The following is an 18,648-nucleotide window of genomic DNA, read 5'->3' on the forward strand; positions in this document are numbered from 1 at the left end:
GGTCTCTATGGGTCTCAATGGAACCCTATGGGTCCCTATGGGGTCTCTATGGGTCTCAATGGAACCCTATGGGTCCCTATGGGGTCCCTATGGGTCTCAATGGAACCCTATGGGTCCCTATGGGGTCTCTATGGGTCTCAATGGAACCCTATGGGTCCCTATGGGGTCTCTATGGGTCTCAATGGAACCCTATGGGTCCCTATGGGGTCTCTATGGGTCTCAATGGAACCCTATGGGTCCCTACGGGGTCTCTATGGGTCTCAATGGAACCCTATGGGTCCCTATGGGGTCTCTATGGGTCTCAATGGAACCCTATGGGTCCCTATGGGGTCTCTATGGGTCTCTATGGAACCCTATGGGTCCCTATGGGGTCTCTATGGGTCTCAATGGAACCCTATGGGTCCCTATGGGGTCTCTATGGGTCTCAATGGAACCCTATGGGTCCCTATGGGGTCTCTATGGGTCTCAATGGAACCCTATGGGTCCCTATGGGGTCTCTATGGGTCTCAATGGAACCCTATGGGTCCCTATGGGGTCTCTATGGGTCTCAATGGAACCCTATGGGTCCCTATGGGGTCTCTATGGGTCTCAATGGAACCCTATGGGTCCCTATGGGGTCTCTATGGGTCTCAATGGAACCCTATGGGTCCCTATGGGGTCTCTATGGGTCTCAATGGAACCCTATGGGTCCCTATGGGGTCTCTATGGGTCTCAATGGAACCCTATGGGTCCCTATGGGGTCTCTATGGGTCTCAATGGAACTCAATGGGATTCTATGGGTCTCAATGGATCTCAATGGATCTCAATGGAACCCAATGGAACCCAATGGATCTCAATGGTTCCTTATGGGGTCTCTATGGGTCTCTATGGGTCTCTATGGGGCAGCAGTGGGTCTGACCTCGGAAGTACCCCCCGAAGGATCCCTGCTTGTGGTCCAGCACCCTCTCGTTGTTCTCCACCAACGCCCCCAGTTTCTATGGGGCACCTATGGGGTCTCTATGGGTCTCAATGGAACCCTATGGGTCCCTATGGGGTCTCTATGGGTCTCAATGGAACCCTATGGGTCCCTATGGGGTCTCTATGGGTCTCAATGGAACCCTATGGGTCCCTATGGGGTCTCTATGGGTCTCAATGGAACCCTATGGGTCCCTATGGGGTCTCTATGGGTCTCAATGGAACCCTATGGGTCCCTATGGGGTCTCTATGGGTCTCAATGGAACCCTATGGGTCCCTATGGGGTCTCTATGGGTCTCAATGGAACCCTATGGGTCCCTATGGGGTCTCTATGGGTCTCAATGGAACCCTATGGGTCCCTATGGGGTCTCTATGGGTCTCAATGGAACCCTATGGGTCCCTATGGGTCTCAATGGAACCCTATGGGTCCCTATGGGGTCTCTATGGGTCTCAATGGAACGCTATGGGTCCCTATGGGGTCTCTATGGGTCTCAATGGAACCCTATGGGTCCCTATGGGGTCTCTATGGGTCTCAATGGAACCCTATGGGTCCCTATGGGGTCTCTATGGGTCTCAATTGAACTCAATGGGATTCTATGGGTCTCAATGGATCTCAATGGAACTCAATGGAACCCAATGGAATTCAATGGGACTCAATGGGTCCCTATGGGGTCTTTATGGCCAATCCATAGGGCAGCTATAGGGCAGCTCTGGGGTCTCTATGGGGTCTCTAAGGGGTCCCTATGGGGTCTCTAATGGGTCCCTATGTGTCTCTATGGCTCTCAGTGTATTTCAATGGATCTCAATGGATCTCAATGGGACTCAATGGTTCCCTATGGGGTCTCTATGGGTCTCTATGGGTCTCTATGGGGCAGCAGTGGGTCTGACCTCGGAAGTACCCCCCGAAGGATCCCTGCTTGTGGTCCAGCACCCTCTCGTTGTTCTCCACCAACGCCCCCAGTTTCTATGGGGCACCTATGGGGTCTCTATGGGTCTCAATGGAACTCAATAGAACTCAATGGAACCCAATGGTTCTCTATGGGGCAGCTATGGTTCTCTATGGGGTCTCTATGGGGTCTTTATGGGATCCCTATGGGGCAGCCATGGGGCAGGTCTGGGGTCTCTAAAGGGTCTCTATGGGGTCTCTAAGGGGTCTCTATGGGGTCCCTATGGGTCTCAATGGGTCTCAATGGATCTCAATGGGACTCAATGGTTCCCTATGGGGTCTCTATGGGTCTCTATGAGTCTCTATGGGGCAGCAGTGGGTCTGACCTCGGAAGTACCCCCCGAAGGATCCCTGCTTGTGGTCCAGCACCCTCTCGTTGTTCTCCACCAACGCCCCCAGTTTCTATGGGGCACCTATGGGGTCTCTATGGGTCTCAATGGAACCCTATGGGTCCCTATGGGGTCTCTATGGGTCTCAATGGAACCCTATGGGTCTCTATGGGTCTCAGTGGAACCCTATGGGTCCCTATGGGGTCTCTATGGGTCTCAATGGAACCCTATGGGTCCCTATGGGGTCTCTATGGGTCTCAATGGAACCCTATGGGTCCCTATGGGGTCTCTATGGGTCTCAATGGAACCCTATGGGTCCCTATGGGGTCTCTATGGGTCTCAATGGAACCCTATGGGTCCCTATGGGGTCTCTATGGGTCTCAATGGAACCCTATGGGTCCCTATGGGGACTCTATGGGTCTCAATGGAACCCTATGGGTCCCTATGGGGTCTCTATGGGTCTCAATGGAACCCTATGGGTCCCTATGGGGTCTCTATGGGTCTCAATGGAACCCTATGGGTCCCTATGGGGTCTCTATGGGTCTCAATGGAACCCTCTGGGTCCCTATGGGGTCTCTAAGGGTCTCAATGGAACCCTATGGGTCCCTAAGGGGTCTCTATGGAACTCAATGGGATTCTATGGGTCTCAATGGAACCCTATGGGTCTCTATGGGTCTCAATGGAACTCAATGGGATTCTATGGGTCTCAATGGAACCCTATGGGTCTCTATGGGTCTCAATGGAACTCAATGGGATTCTATGGGTCTCAATGGAACCCTATGGGTCTCTATGGGTCTCAATGGAACTCAATGGGATTCTATGGGTCTCAATGGAACCCTATGGGTCCCTATGGGGTCTGTATGGGTCTCAATGGAACCCTATGGGTCCCTATGGGGTCTCTATGGGTCTCAATGGAACCCTATGGGTCCCTATGGGGTCTTTATGGCCAATCCATAGGGCAGCTATAGGGCAGCTCTGGGGTCTCTATGGGGTCTCTAAGGGGTCCCTATGGGGTCTCTAATGGGTCCCTATGTGTCTCTATGGCTCTCAGTGTATTTCAATGGATCTCAATGGATCTCAATGGGACTCAATGGTTCCCTATGGGGTCTCTATGGGTCTCTATGGGTCTCTATGGGGCAGCAGTGGGTCTGACCTCGGAAGTACCCCCCGAAGGATCCCTGCTTGTGGTCCAGCACCCTCTCGTTGTTCTCCACCAACGCCCCCAGTTTCTATGGGGCACCTATGGGGTCTCTATGGGTCTCAATGGAACTCAATAGAACTCAATGGAACCCAATGGTTCTCTATGGGGCAGCTATGGTTCTCTATGGGGTCTCTATGGGGTCTTTATGGGATCCCTATGGGGCAGCCATGGGGCAGGTCTGGGGTCTCTAAAGGGTCTCTATGGGGTCTCTAAGGGGTCTCTATGGGGTCCCTATGGGTCTCAATGGGTCTCAATGGATCTCAATGGGACTCAATGGTTCCCTATGGGGTCTCTATGGGTCTCTATGAGTCTCTATGGGGCAGCAGTGGGTCTGACCTCGGAAGTACCCCCCGAAGGATCCCTGCTTGTGGTCCAGCACCCTCTCGTTGTTCTCCACCAACGCCCCCAGTTTCTATGGGGCACCTATGGGGTCTCTATGGGTCTCAATGGAACCCTATGGGTCCCTATGGGGTCTCTATGGGTCTCAATGGAACCCTATGGGTCTCTATGGGTCTCAGTGGAACCCTATGGGTCCCTATGGGGTCTCTATGGGTCTCAATGGAACCCTATGGGTCCCTATGGGGTCTCTATGGGTCTCAATGGAACCCTATGGGTCCCTATGGGGTCTCTATGGGTCTCAATGGAACCCTATGGGTCCCTATGGGGTCTCTATGGGTCTCAATGGAACCCTATGGGTCCCTATGGGGTCTCTATGGGTCTCAATGGAACCCTATGGGTCCCTATGGGGACTCTATGGGTCTCAATGGAACCCTATGGGTCCCTATGGGGTCTCTATGGGTCTCAATGGAACCCTATGGGTCCCTATGGGGTCTCTATGGGTCTCAATGGAACCCTATGGGTCCCTATGGGGTCTCTATGGGTCTCAATGGAACCCTCTGGGTCCCTATGGGGTCTCTAAGGGTCTCAATGGAACCCTATGGGTCCCTAAGGGGTCTCTATGGAACTCAATGGGATTCTATGGGTCTCAATGGAACCCTATGGGTCTCTATGGGTCTCAATGGAACTCAATGGGATTCTATGGGTCTCAATGGAACCCTATGGGTCTCTATGGGTCTCAATGGAACTCAATGGGATTCTATGGGTCTCAATGGAACCCTATGGGTCTCTATGGGTCTCAATGGAACTCAATGGGATTCTATGGGTCTCAATGGAACCCTATGGGTCCCTATGGGGTCTGTATGGGTCTCAATGGAACCCTATGGGTCCCTATGGGGTCTCTATGGGTCTCAATGGAACCCTATGGGTCCCTATGGGGTCTCTATGGGTCTCAATGGAACCCTATGGGTCCCTATGGGGTCTCAATGGAACCCTATGGGTCCCTATGGGGTCTCTATGGGTCTCAATGGAACCCTATGGGTCCCTATGGGGTCTCTATGGGTCTCAATGGAACCCTATGGGTCCCTATGGGGTCTCAATGGAACCCTATGGGTCCCTATGGGGTCTCTATAGGTCTCAATGGAACCCTATGGGTCCCTATGGGGTCTCTATGGGTCTCAATGGAACCCTATGGGTCCCTATGGGGTCCCTATGGGTCTCAATGGAACCCTATGGGTCCCTATGGGGTCTCTATGGGTCTCAATGGAACCCTATGGGTCCCTATGGGGTCTCTATGGGTCTCAATGGAACCCTATGGGTCCCTATGGGGTCTCTATGGGTCTCAATGGAACCCTATGGGTCCCTATGGGTCTCAATGGAACCCTATGGGTCCCTATGGGGTCTCTATGGGTTTCAATGGAACCCTATGGGTCCCTATGGGGTCTCTATGGGTCTCAATGGAACCCTATGGTTCCCTATGGGGTCTCTATGGGTCTCAATGGAACCCTATGGGGTCTCTATGGGTCTCTATGGGTCTCTATGGGGCAGCAGTGGGTCTGACCTCGGAAGTACCCCCCGAAGGATCCCTGCTTGTGGTCCAGCACCCTCTCGTTGTTCTCCACCAACGCCCCCAGTTTCTATGGGGCACCTATGGGGTCTCTATGGGTCTCAATGGAACCCTATGGGTCCCTATGGGGTCTCTATGGGTCTCAATGGAACCCTATGGGTCCCTATGGGGTCTCTATGGGTCTCAATGGAACCCTATGGGTCCCTATGGGGTCTCTATGGGTCTCAATGGATCTCAATGGGATTCTATGGGTCTCAATGGAACTCAATGGAACTCAATGGGATTCTATGGGTCTCAATGGAACTCAATGGGATTCTATGGGTCTCAATGGATCTCAATGGGATTCTATGGGTCTCAATGGATCTCAATGGAACTCAATGGAACCCAATGGAACTCAATGGGACTCAATGAATCCCTATGGGGTCTTTATGGCCAATCTATAGGGCAGCTATAGGGCAGCTCTGGGGTCTCTATGGGGTCTCTATGGGGTCTCAATGGAACCCTATGGGGTCTCTATGGGTCTCAGTGTATTTCAATGGATCCCAATGGTTCCTTATGGGATCTGAATGGAACCCTATGGGGTTTCTATGGGGTCTCTATGGGGTCTCTATGGGGCAGCTGTAGGGCAGCTCTGGGGCCTCTCTGGGGTCTCTCTGGGGTCTCTAAGGGGTCTCTATGGGTCTCAATGGAACTCAATGGATCTCAATGGGACTCAATGGTTCCCTATGGGGTCTCTATGGGTCTCTATGGGTCTCTATGGGGCAGCAGTGGGTCTGACCTCGGAAGTACCCCCCGAAGGATCCCTGCTTGTGGTCCAGCACCCTCTCGTTGTTCTCCACCAACGCCCCCAGTTTCTATGGGGCACCTATGGGGTCTCTATGGGTCTCAATGGAACCCTATGGGTCCCTATGGGGTCTCTATGGGTCTCAATGGAACCCTATGGGTCCCTATGGGGTCTCTATGGGTCTCAATGGAACCCTATGGGTCCCTATGGGGTCTCTATGGGTCTCAATGGAACCCTATGGGTCCCTATGGGGTCTCTATGGGTCTCAATGGAACCCTATGGGTCCCTATGGGGTCTCTATGGGTCTCAATGGAACCCTATGGGTCCCTATGGGTCTCAATGGAACCCTATGGGTCCCTATGGGGTCTCTATGGGTCTCAATGGAACCCTATGGGGTCTCTATGGGTCTCAATGGAACCCTATGGGTCCCTATGGGGTCTCTATGGGTCTCAATGGAACCCTATGGGTCCCTATGGGGTCTCTATGGGTCCCTATGGGGTCTCAATGGAACCCTATGGGGTCTCTATGGGTCTCAATGGAACCCTATGGGTCCCTATGGGGTCTCTATGGGTCTCAATGGAACCCTATGGGTCCCTATGGGGTCTCTATGGGTCTCAATGGAACCCTATGGGTCCCTATGGGGTCTCTATGGGTCTCAATGGAACCCTATGGGTCCCTATGGGGTCTCTATGGGTCTCAATGGAACCCTATGGGTCCCTATGGGGTCTCTATGGGTCTCAATGGAACCCTATGGGTCCCTATGGGGTCTCTATGGGTCTCAATGGAACCCTATGGGTCCCTATGGGGTCTCTATGGGTCTCAATGGAACCCTATGGGTCCCTATGGGGTCTCTATGGGTCTCAATGGAACCCTATGGGACCCTATGGGGTCTCTATGGGTCTCAATGGAACCCTATGGGTCCCTATGGGGTCTCTATGGGTCTCTATGGGGTCTCTATGGGTCCCTATGGGGTCTCTATGGGTCTCAATGGAACCCTATGGGTCCCTATGGGGTCTCTATGGGTCTCAATGGAACTCAATGGGATTCTATGGGTCTCAATGGAACTCAATGGGATTCTATGGGTCTCAATAGAACTCAATGGAACCCAATGGAATTCAATGGGACTCAATGGGTCCCTATGGGGTCTTTATGGCCAATCTATAGGGCAGCTATAGGGCAGATCTGGGGTCTCTATGGGGTCTCTAAGGGTTCTCTATGGGGTCTCTAATGGGTCCCTATGTGTCTCTATGGGTCTCAGTGTATTTCAATGGATCTCAATGGATCTCAATGGATCTCAATGGTTCCCTATGGGGTCTCTATGGGTCTCTATGGGTCTCTATGGGGCAGCAGTGGGTCTGACCTCGGAAGTACCCCCTGAAGGATCCCTGCTTGTGGTCCAGCACCCTCTCGTTGTTCTCCACCAACGCCCCCAGTTTCTATGGGGCACCTATGGGGTCTCTATGGGTCTCAATGGAACCCTATGGGTCCCTATGGGGTCTCTATGGGTCTCAATGGAACCCTATGGGTCCCTATGGGGTCTCTATGGGTCTCAATGGAACCCTATGGGTCCCTATGGGGTCTCTATGGGTCTCAATGGAACCCTATGGGTCCCTATGGGGTCTCTATGGGTCTCAATGGAACCCTATGGGTCCCTATGGGGGCTCTATGGGTCTCAATGGAACCCTATGGGTCCCTATGGGGTCTCTATGGGTCTCAATGGAACCCTATGGGTCCCTATGGGGTCTCTATGGGTCTCAATGGAACCCTATGGGTCCCTATGGGGTCTCTATGGGTCTCAATGGAACCCTATGGGTCCCTATGGGGTCTCTATGGGTCTCAATGGAACCCTATGGGTCCCTATGGGGTCTCTATGGGTCTCAATGGAACCCTATGGGTCCCTATGGGGTCTCTATGGGTCTCAATGGAACCCTATGGGTCCCTATGGGGTCTCTATGGGTCCCTATGGGGTCTCTATGGGTCTCAATGGAACCCTATGGGTCCCTATGGGGTCTCTATGGGTCTCAATGGAACTCTATGGGTCTCAATGGGTCTCAATGGATCTCAATGGGATTCTATGGGACTCAATGGAACTCAATAGAACTCAATGGATCTCAATGGAACCCAATGGATCTCAATGGTTCCCTATGGGGTCTCTATGGGTCTCTATGGGTCTCTATGGGGCAGCAGTGGGTCTGACCTCGGAAGTACCCCCCGAAGGATCCCTGCTTGTGGTCCAGCACCCTCTCGTTGTTCTCCACCAACGCCCCCAGTTTCTATGGGGCACCTATGGGGTCTCTATGGGTCTCAATGGAACCCTATGGGTCCCTATGGGGTCTCTATGGGTCTCAATGGAACCCTATGGGTCCCTATGGGGTCTCTATGGGTCTCAATGGAACCCTATGGGTCCCTATGGGGTCTCTATGGGTCTCAATGGAACCCTATGGGTCCCTATGGGGTCTCTATGGGTCTCAATGGAACCCTATGGGGTCTCTATGGGTCTCTATGGGTCTCTATGGGTCTCAATGGAACCCTATGGGTCCCTATGGGGTCTCTATGGGTCTCAATGGAACCCTATGGGTCTCAATGGAACTCAATGGATCTCAATGGATCTCAATGGGACTCAATGGTTCCCTATGGGGTCTCTATGGGTCTCTATGGGTCTCTATGGGGCAGCAGTGGGTCTGACCTCGGAAGTACCCCCCGAAGGATCCCTGCTTGTGGTCCAGCACCCTCTCGTTGTTCTCCACCAACGCCCCCAGTTTCTATGGGGCACCTATGGGGTCTCTATGGGTCTCAATGGAACCCTATGGGTCCCTATGGGGTCTCTATGGGTCTCAATGGAACCCTATGGGTCCCTATGGGGTCTCTATGGGTCTCAATGGAACCCTATGGGTCCCTATGGGGTCTCTATGGGTCTCAATGGAACCCTATGGGTCCCTATGGGGTCTCTATGGGTCTCAATGGAACCCTATGGGGTCTCTATGGGTCTCTATGGGTCTCTATGGGTCTCAATGGAACCCTATGGGTCCCTATGGGGTCTCTATGGGTCTCAATGGAACCCTATGGGTCTCAATGGAACTCAATGGATCTCAATGGATCTCAATGGGACTCAATGGTTCCCTATGGGGTCTCTATGGGTCTCTATGGGTCTCTATGGGGCAGCAGTGGGTCTGACCTCGGAAGTACCCCCCGAAGGATCCCTGCTTGTGGTCCAGCACCCTCTCGTTGTTCTCCACCAACGCCCCCAGTTTCTATGGGGCACCTATGGGGTCTCTATGGGTCTCAATGGAACCCTATGGGTCCCTATGGGGTCCCTATGGGTCTCAATGGAACCCTATGGGTCCCTATGGGGTCTCTATGGGTCTCAATGGAACCCTATGGGTCCCTATGGGGTCTCTATGGGTCTCAATGGAACCCTATGGGTCCCTATGGGGTCTCTATGGGTCTCAATGGAACCCTATGGGTCCCTATGGGGTCTCTATGGGTCTCAATGGAACCCTATGGGTCCCTATGGGGTCTCTATGGGTCTCAATGGAACCCTATGGGTCCCTATGGGGTCTCTATGGGTCTCAATGGAACCCTATGGGTCCCTATGGGGTCTCTATGGGTCTCAATGGAACCCTATGGGTCCCTATGGGGTCTCTATGGGTCTCAATGGAACCCTATGGGTCCCTATGGGGTCTCTATGGGTCTCAATGGAACCCTATGGGTCCCTATGGGGTCTCTATGGGTCTCAATGGAACCCTATGGGTCCCTATGGGGTCTCTATGGGTCTCAATGGAACCCTATGGGTCCCTATGGGGTCTCTATGGGTCTCAATGGAACCCTATGGGTCCCTATGGGGTCTCTATGGGTCTCAATGGAACCCTATGGGTCCCTATGGGGTCTCTATGGGTCTCAATGGAACCCTATGGGTCCCTATGGGGTCTCTATGGGTCTCAATGGAACCCTATGGGTCCCTATGGGTCTCAATGGAACCCTATGGGTCCCTATGGGGTCTCTATGGGTCTCAATGGAACCCTATGGGTCCCTATGGGGTCTCTATGGGTCTCAATGGAACCCAATGTATCTCAATGGAACTCAATGGGACTCAATGGTTCCCTATGGGGTCTCTATGGGTCTCTATGGGTCTCTATGGGGCAGCAGTGGGTCTGACCTCGGAAGTACCCCCCGAAGGATCCCTGCTTGTGGTCCAGCACCCTCTCGTTGTTCTCCACCAACGCCCCCAGTTTCTATGGGGCACCTATGGGGTCTCTATGGGTCTCAATGGAACCCTATGGGTCCCTATGGGGTCTCTATGGGTCTCAATGGAACCCTATGGGTCCCTATGGGGTCACTATGGGTCTCAATGGAACCCTATGGGTCCCTATGGGGTCTCTATGGGTCTCAATGGAACCCTATGGGTCCCTATGGGGTCTCTATGGGTCTCAATGGAACCCTATGGGTCCCTATGGGGTCTCTATGGGTCTCAATGGAACCCTATGGGTCCCTATGGGGTCTCTATGGGTCTCTATGGGTCTCTATGGGGCAGCAGTGGGTCTGACCTCGGAAGTACCCCCCGAAGGATCCCTGCTTGTGGTCCAGCACCCTCTCGTTGTTCTCCACCAACGCCCCCAGTTTCTCTGCCAGTTGCAGCGCCAGGTTCTGTTGGGCCGTCGGTTCCGTCCGGTGCATCATCACTGTCTGCGTGGGCTGGTCCAATGAGGCCTATGGGGAGATAGAGGGACACATTCAGACACATAGGGACCCATAGGGAGACATAGGGACCCATAGGGACCCATAGGGAGACATTCAGACCCATAGAGACCCATTGAGAACCATAGAGACCCATAGGGATCCATAGGGAGACATAGAGACGCATAGGAAGACACTGAGACCCATAGGGAGACATAGAGACCCATAGGGACCCATAGGGAGACATAGAGACCCATAGAGAGACATAGGGACCCATAGAGCCCCATAGTGACCCATAGAGACCTATAGTGACCCATAGAGACCTATAGTGACCCATAGAGACCTATAGTGACCCATAGAGCCCCATAGTGACCCATAGAGACCTATAGTGACCCATAGAGACCCACAGCGACCCATAGAGACCCACAGAGTCTCATAGATACACATAGCGACCCATAGGGACCCGTAGAGACCCCATAGAGACCCATAGGGACCCATAGGGAGACATATAGAGACACAGGGACCCATAGAGACAAATAGGGACCCATATGGACACATAGAGAGCCATAGGGACCCATAGAGACCCACAGAGACCCATAGAGACCCATAGTGACCCATAGAGCCCCATAGCGACCCATAGGGACCCGTAGAGACCCCATAGAGACCCATAGAGACCCACAGAGACCCCATAGAGGCCCACAGAGCCCTATAGCAACCCATAGAGCCCCATAGTGACCCATAGAGTCCCATAGCGACCCATAGAGACGCATAGAGCCCCACAGTGACCCATAGAGTCCCATAGTGACCCACAGAGCCCCATAGCAACCCATAGAGACCCATAGTGACCCACAGAGACCCCATAGAGACCCACAGAGCCCCATAGCGACCCATACAGACCTATAGTGACCCATAGAGCCCCATAGTGACCCATAGAGACCCATAGCGACCCACAGAGCCCCATAGCAACCCATAGAGACCCATAGCGACCCACAGAGCCCCATAGTGACCCATAGAGACCTACAGTGACCCATAGAGACCCACAGAGCCCCATAGTGACCCATAGAGACCTACAGTGACCCATAGAGACCCACAGAGCCCCATAGCGACCCATAGAGACCTACAGTGACCCATAGAGACCCACAGAGCCCCATAGCGACCCATAGAGACCTACAGTGACCCATAGAGACCCACAGAGCCCCATAGCGACCCATAGAGCCCCATAGTGACCCATAGTGACCCATAGAGTCCCATAGCGACCCATAGAGCCCCATAGCGACCCATAGAGACCTATAGTGACCCATAGAGACCTATAGTGACCCACAGAGACTCATAGAGACCTATAGTGACCCATAGAGACTCATAGAGACCTATAGTGACCCATAGAGACCCCATAGAGCCCCATAGCGACCCATAGAGACCCATAGTGACCCACAGAGACCCATAGCGACCCAGAGAGACCTATAGTGACCCATAGAGACCCACAGAGACCAATAGTGACCCACAGAGACCTATAGTGACCCATAGAGCCCCATAGGGACCCACAGAGCCCCACAGATCCCCATAGTGACCCATAGAGACCCCATAGAGACCCCATAGCGCCCCATAGAGACCCATAGAGCCCCATAGGGACCCATAGAGACCCATAGCAACCCATAGACACCTATAGTGACCCATAGAGACCCACTGAGCCCCATAGCGACTCATAGAGACCTATAGTGACCCATAGAGACCCCACAGCCCCCCATAGGGACCCATAGAGACCCCATAGAGACCCATAGAGACCCCACAGAGACCCATAGCGACCCGTAGAGACCTATAGTGACCCATAGAGACCAACAGTGACCCATAGAGACCCATAGAGACCTATAGTGACCCACAGAGACCTACAGTGACCCATAGAGACCCATAGAGACCCACAGTGACCCCATAGAGACCCATAGTGACCCATAGAGACCCCATAGAGACCCACAGAGCCCCATAGTGACCCATAGAGCCCCATAGTGACCCATAGAGTCCCATAGCGACCCATAGAGCCCCATAGCGACCCATAGAGACCCATAGAGACCCCATAGGGACTCATAGAGACCCATAGAGACCCATAGGGACCCATAGGGAGACATAGAGAGCCATAGAGACCCCATAGACCCCATAGCAACCCATAGAGACCCATAGAGACCCATAGAGACCCATAGTGTCCCATAGCGACCCATAGAGACCCATAGAGCCCCATAGCGACCCATAGAGACCCATAGAGACCCACAGAGACCCATAGCGACCCACAGAGACCTATAGTGACCCATAGAGACCCATAGAGACCAATAGTGACCCACAGAGACCCCATAGAGATCCACAGAGCCCCATAGCGACCCATAGAGACCCATAGAGCCCCACAGGGACCCATAGAGACCCATAGAGCCCCATAGTGACCCATTGAGCTCCATAGGGACCCATAGAGACCCATAGAGACCCACTGAGCCCCATAGTGACCCATAGAGACCCACTGAGCCCCATAGTGACCCATAGAGACCCACTGAGCCCCATAGTGACCCATAGAGACCCCATAGCGCCCCATAGAGCCCCACACACCATGAGCTCCTCGTTAATGATCATCTTGCTAATGATGCTGTGCACGGTGGGCAGGTCCAGCTGGAACATGGCGGCCAGGATCTCCATGCTGTGGGGCAGAGGGGGGTCAATGTGGGGCACAAAGGGGTCAATGTGGGGCAGGAGGACCTGGATGTGGGGCAGGAGGACATGGATGTGGGGCAGGGGGTGTTAATGTGGGGCAGAGGGGGGTCAATGTGGGGCAGAAAGGGGTCAATGTGGGGCAGGAGGACCTGGATGTGGGGCAGGGGGTGTTAATGTGGGGCAGGAGGGGGTCAGTGTGGGGCAGAAAGGGGTCAAGGTGGGGCAGGAGGACATGGGTGTGGGGCAGAAGGGGGTCAATGTGGGGCAGAAAGGGGTCAATGTGGGGCAGGAGGACCTGGATGTGGGGCAGGAGGACCTGGATGTGGGGCAGGAGGACCTGGATGTGGGGCAGGGGGGGGTCAAGGTGGGGCAGGAGGATCTGGATGTGGGGCAGGGGGGGGTCAATGTGGGGCAGGGGGAGTTATTATGGGGCAGGAGGGGGTCAATGTGGGGCAGAAAGGGGTCAATGTGGGGCAGGAGGACCTGGATGTGGGGCAGGAGGACCTGGATGTGGGGCAGGGGGGGGTCAAGGTGGGGCAGGAGGATCTGGATGTGGGGCAGGGGGGGGTCAATGTGGGGCAGGGGGAGTTATTATGGGGCAGGAGGGGGTCAATGTGGGGCAGGAGGACCTGGATGTGGGGCAGGGGGAGTTATTATGGGGCAGGAGGGGGTCAGTGTGGGGCAGAGGGGGGTCAATGTGGGGCAGGAGGACATGGGTGTGGGGCAGAAGGGCCTGGATGTGGGGCAGGAGGACCTGGATGTGGGGCAGGGGGGGTCAATGTGGGGCAGGAGGACCTGGATGTGGGGCAGGGGGAGTTATTATGGGGCAGGAGAGGGTCAGTGTGGGGCAGAGGGGGGTCAATGTGGGGCAGGAAGACATGGGTGTGGGGCAGAAGGGCCTGGATGTGGGGCAGGAGGACCTGGATATGGGGCAGGGGGGGTCAATGTGGGGCAGGAGGACCTGGATGTGGGGCAGGAGGACCTGGTTGTGGGGCAGGGGGTGTCAATGTGGGGCAGGAGGACCTGGATGTGGGGCAGAGAGGGGTCAATGTGGGGCAGGAGGACCTGGATGTGGGGCAGGGGGGGGTCAAGGTGGGGCAGGGGGAGTTATTATGGGGCAGGAGGGGGTCAATGTGGGGCAGGAGGACCTGGATGTGGGGCAGGGGGAGTTATTATGGGGCAGGAGGGGGTCAGTGTGGGGCAGAGGGGGGTCAATGTGGGGCAGGAGGACCTTGATGTGGGGCAGAGGGGGTTAATGTGGGGCAGGAGGACCTGGATGTGGGGCAGGGGGGCCTGGTTGTGGGGCAGGGGGGCCTGGTTGTGGGGCAGGGGGTGTCAATGTGGGGCAGGAGGACCTGGATGTGGGGCAGAGGGGGGTCAATGTGGGGCAGGAGGACCTGGATGTGGGGCAGAGGGGGGTCAATGTGGGGCAGGAGGACCTGGATGTGGAGCAGGGGGGGGTCAATGTGGGGCAGGAGGACCTGCATGTGGGGCAGGAGAATAGGTCTCTATGGGGTCTCTATGGGGCAGCTATGGGGTCTCTATGGGTCTCAATGGATCTCAATGGAACTCAATGGGTCCCTATGGGGTTTCTATGGGGCAGCTATGGGGCAGTTATGGAGTCTCTATGGAGCAGCTATGGGCCAGCCATGGGGTCTCTATGGGGCCTCTATGGGGCAGCTATGGGGTCTCTATGGGGCAGCTATGGGGCAGCTATGGGGTCCCTATGGGGTCTCTATGGGGCAGCTATGGGGTCTCTATGGGGCAGACCCACCTGATGGAGTCATAGACGCTGCTGTATGTGAACAGGTCTCTATGGGGTCTCTATGGGGCAGCTATGGGCTCTATGGGGTATCTATGGGGTCTCTATGGGGCAGCTATGGGGTCTCTATGGGGTCTCTATGGGGCACCTATGGGGTCCCTATGGGGCAGGTATGGGGTCTCTAAGGGGTTTCTGTGGATCTCAATGGATCCCAATGGAACTCAATGGGTCCCTATGGGGTCTCTATAGGGTCTCTATGGGGCAGCTATGGGGTCTCTATGGGATATCTATGAGGTATCTATGGGGTCTCTATGGGGCAGCTATGGGATCTCTATGGGGCAGCTATGGGGTCTCTATGGGGCAGCTATGGGGTCCCTATGGGGTCTCTATGGGGCAGCTATGGGGTCTCTATGGGGCAGCTATGGGTTCTCTATGGGCAGCTATGGGGTCTCTAAGGGTTCTCAATGGATCTCAATGTAACTCAATGGATCTCAATGGAACCCTATGGGTTCTCTATGGGGCAGCTATGGGGTGTCTATGGGGTCTCTATGGGGCAGACCCACCTGATGGAGTCATAGACGCTGCTGTATGTGAACAGGTCCCTATGGGGTCTCTATGGGGCAGCTATGGGGTCTCTATGGGGCAGCTATGGGGTCTCTATGGGGCAGCTATGGGGCAACTATGGGGTCCCTATGGGGCAGCTATGGGGTCTCTATGGGGCAGCTATGGGGCCCTTATAGGGTCTCTATGGGGCAGCTATGGGGTCTCTATGGGGCAGCTATGGGGTCTCTATGGGGTCTCTATGGGGTCCCTATGGGGCAGCTATGGGGCAGACCCACCTGATGGAGTCATAGACTCTGCTGTATGTGAACAGGTCCTTATGGGGTCTCTATGGGGCAGCTATGGGCTCTATGGGGTATCTATGGGTTCTCTATGGGGTAGCTATGGGGTCTCTATGGGGTCTCTATGGGGCAGCTATGGAGTCTCTATGGGGTCTCTATGGGGCAGCTATGGGCTCTATGGGGTATCTATGGGTTCTCTATGGGGTAGCTATGGGGTCTCTATGGGGTCTCTATGGGGCAGCTATGGAGTCTCTATGGGGTCTCTATGGGGCAGCTATGGGCTCTATGGGGTATCTATGGGTTCTCTATGGGGTAGCTATGGGGTCTCTATGGGGTCTCTATGGGGCAGCTATGGAGTCTCTATGGGGTCTCTATGGGGCAGCTATGGGGTCTCTATGGGGCAGCTATGGGGCAGACCCACCTGATGGAGTCATAGACGCTGCTGTATGTGAACAGGTAGGTGCGCAGCGACTCCTCCTGGATCTTCCTATAAAATAAAGGGACCCACAGTGACCCATAACCACCCCATAGAGACCCACAGCGACCCATAACCACCCCATAGCGACCCATAGCGACCCATAGAGACCCACAGTGACCCATAACCACCCCATAGAGACCCATAGAGACCCATAACCACCCCATAGAGACCCATAGAGACCCATAACCACCCCATAGAGACCCATAGAGACCCATAACCACCCCATAACCACCCCATATCCCCCTATAACCACCCCATATCCCCCCATATCCCCCCCATAACCACCACATATCCCCCATATCCCCCCCATAACCAACACATATGACCCCATAACCGCCCCATATTCCCCCATAACTACCCCATAGGACCCCATAATCACCCCATAACCCCCTTATATGACCCCATAACCCCCCATAACCCCCTTATATGGCCCCATATCCCCCCATAACCACCCCATATCCCCCCATATGACCCCATAACCACCCCATATCCCCCCATACCACCTTATATGACCCCATATCCCCCCATAACCCCCTTATATGACGCCATATCCCCCCATATCTCCCCATAACCCCCTTATATGACCCCATATCCCCCCATAACCACCCCATATGACCCCATATCTCCCCATAACCAGCCCATATCTCCCCATAACCCCCTTATATGACCCCATATCCCCCATATGGCCCCATAACCACTCCATATCCCACTATAACCACCCCATATCCCCCCATATCCCCCATATCCCCCCATAACCACCCCATATCCCCCCATAACCACCCCATAACCCCCTTATATGACCCCATATCCCCCCATATCCCCCCATAACCCCCTTATATGACCGCATATCCCCCCATAACCCCCTTATATGGCCCCATATCCCCCATATAACCACATATCCCCCCCATAACCCCCTTATATGACCCCATATCCCCCCATAACCACCCCATATCCCCCCATACCACCTTATATGACCCCATATCCCCCCATAACCCCCTTATATGACCCCATATCCCCCCATATCTCCCCATAACCCCCTTATATGACCCCATATCCCCCACATGGCCCCATAACCACCCCATATCCCACTATAACCACCCCATATCCCCCCATATCCCCCATATCCCCCCATAACCACCCCATATCACCCCATAACCACCCCATAACCCCCTTATATGACCCCATATCCCCCCATAACCCCCTTATATGACCCCATATCCCCCATAACCACCCCATAACCCCCTTATATGACCCCACATCCCCCATAACCACCCCATAACCCCCTTATATGACCCCATATCCCCCCATAACCACCCCATATCCCCCCATAACCACCCCATAACCCCCTTATATGACCCCATATCCCCCCAATATAGCCCCATATGACCCCATAACCCCCTTATATGACCCCATATCCCCCCATAACCACCCCATATCCCCCCATAACCCCCTTATATGATCCCATATCCCCCAAATCCCCCCATAACCACCCCATATCTCCCCATATCCCCCCCATACCCCCAATATGGCCTCATAGCCACCCCATATCCCCCCATAACCACCCCATAACCCCCTTATATGACCCCATATCCCCCATATAACCCCATAACCCCCTTATATGACCCCATATCCCCCCATAACCACCCCATATCCCCCCATAAGACCCCATATCCCCCCTATATGGCCCCATAGGACCCTATAGGCCCCATATATGACCCCATATCCTCCCATAACCACCCCATATCCCCCCATAGCCCCCTTATATGACCCCATATCCCCCATAACCACCCCATATCCCCCCATAACCCCCTTATATGACCCCATATCCCCCCATATCCCCCCATAACCCCCTTATATGACCCCATATCCCCTATATAACCCCATATTCCCCCCCATAACCCCCTTATATGACCCCATATCCCCCCATAACCCCCTTATATGACCCCATAACCCCCCATAACCCCCTTATATGACCCCATAATCACCCCATATGACCCCATAACCACCCCATATGCCCCCATAACCACCTCATATCCCCCATATCCCCCCCATAACCACCCCATACCCCCCCATATGCCCCCTATATC

The 18,648-nt window shown here is 54.4% G+C and overlaps 1 protein-coding gene across 17 annotated transcripts in view; it reads right to left on the reverse strand.

The window, feature by feature from the left end:
• Positions 1-18,648, reverse strand: part of LOC107307490 (eukaryotic translation initiation factor 3 subunit C-like) — a 186,435-nt gene that overhangs the window by 26,045 nt on the left and 141,742 nt on the right. For all 17 annotated transcript variants that reach the window (XR_014935227.1, XR_014935228.1, XM_085518252.1 and 14 more), the window contains 3 exons: positions 16,505-16,570; positions 13,378-13,465; positions 10,662-10,824 (listed from right to left, as the gene is read on the reverse strand). Coding sequence is in view for 15 of the 17 variants with exons in the window: in XM_085518252.1 (XP_085374378.1) it covers positions 10,662-10,824; positions 13,378-13,465; positions 16,505-16,570 (317 nt within the window). In the remaining 2 variants the exon portion in view is untranslated. The remainder of the gene's footprint in view (positions 1-10,661; positions 10,825-13,377; positions 13,466-16,504; positions 16,571-18,648) is intronic.

The sequence above is a fragment of the Coturnix japonica genome, chromosome 17 (assembly GCF_054131305.1).
Source record: "Coturnix japonica strain WE chromosome 17, WE-NBRP24, whole genome shotgun sequence".
Taxonomy (NCBI): domain Eukaryota; kingdom Metazoa; phylum Chordata; class Aves; order Galliformes; family Phasianidae; genus Coturnix; species Coturnix japonica.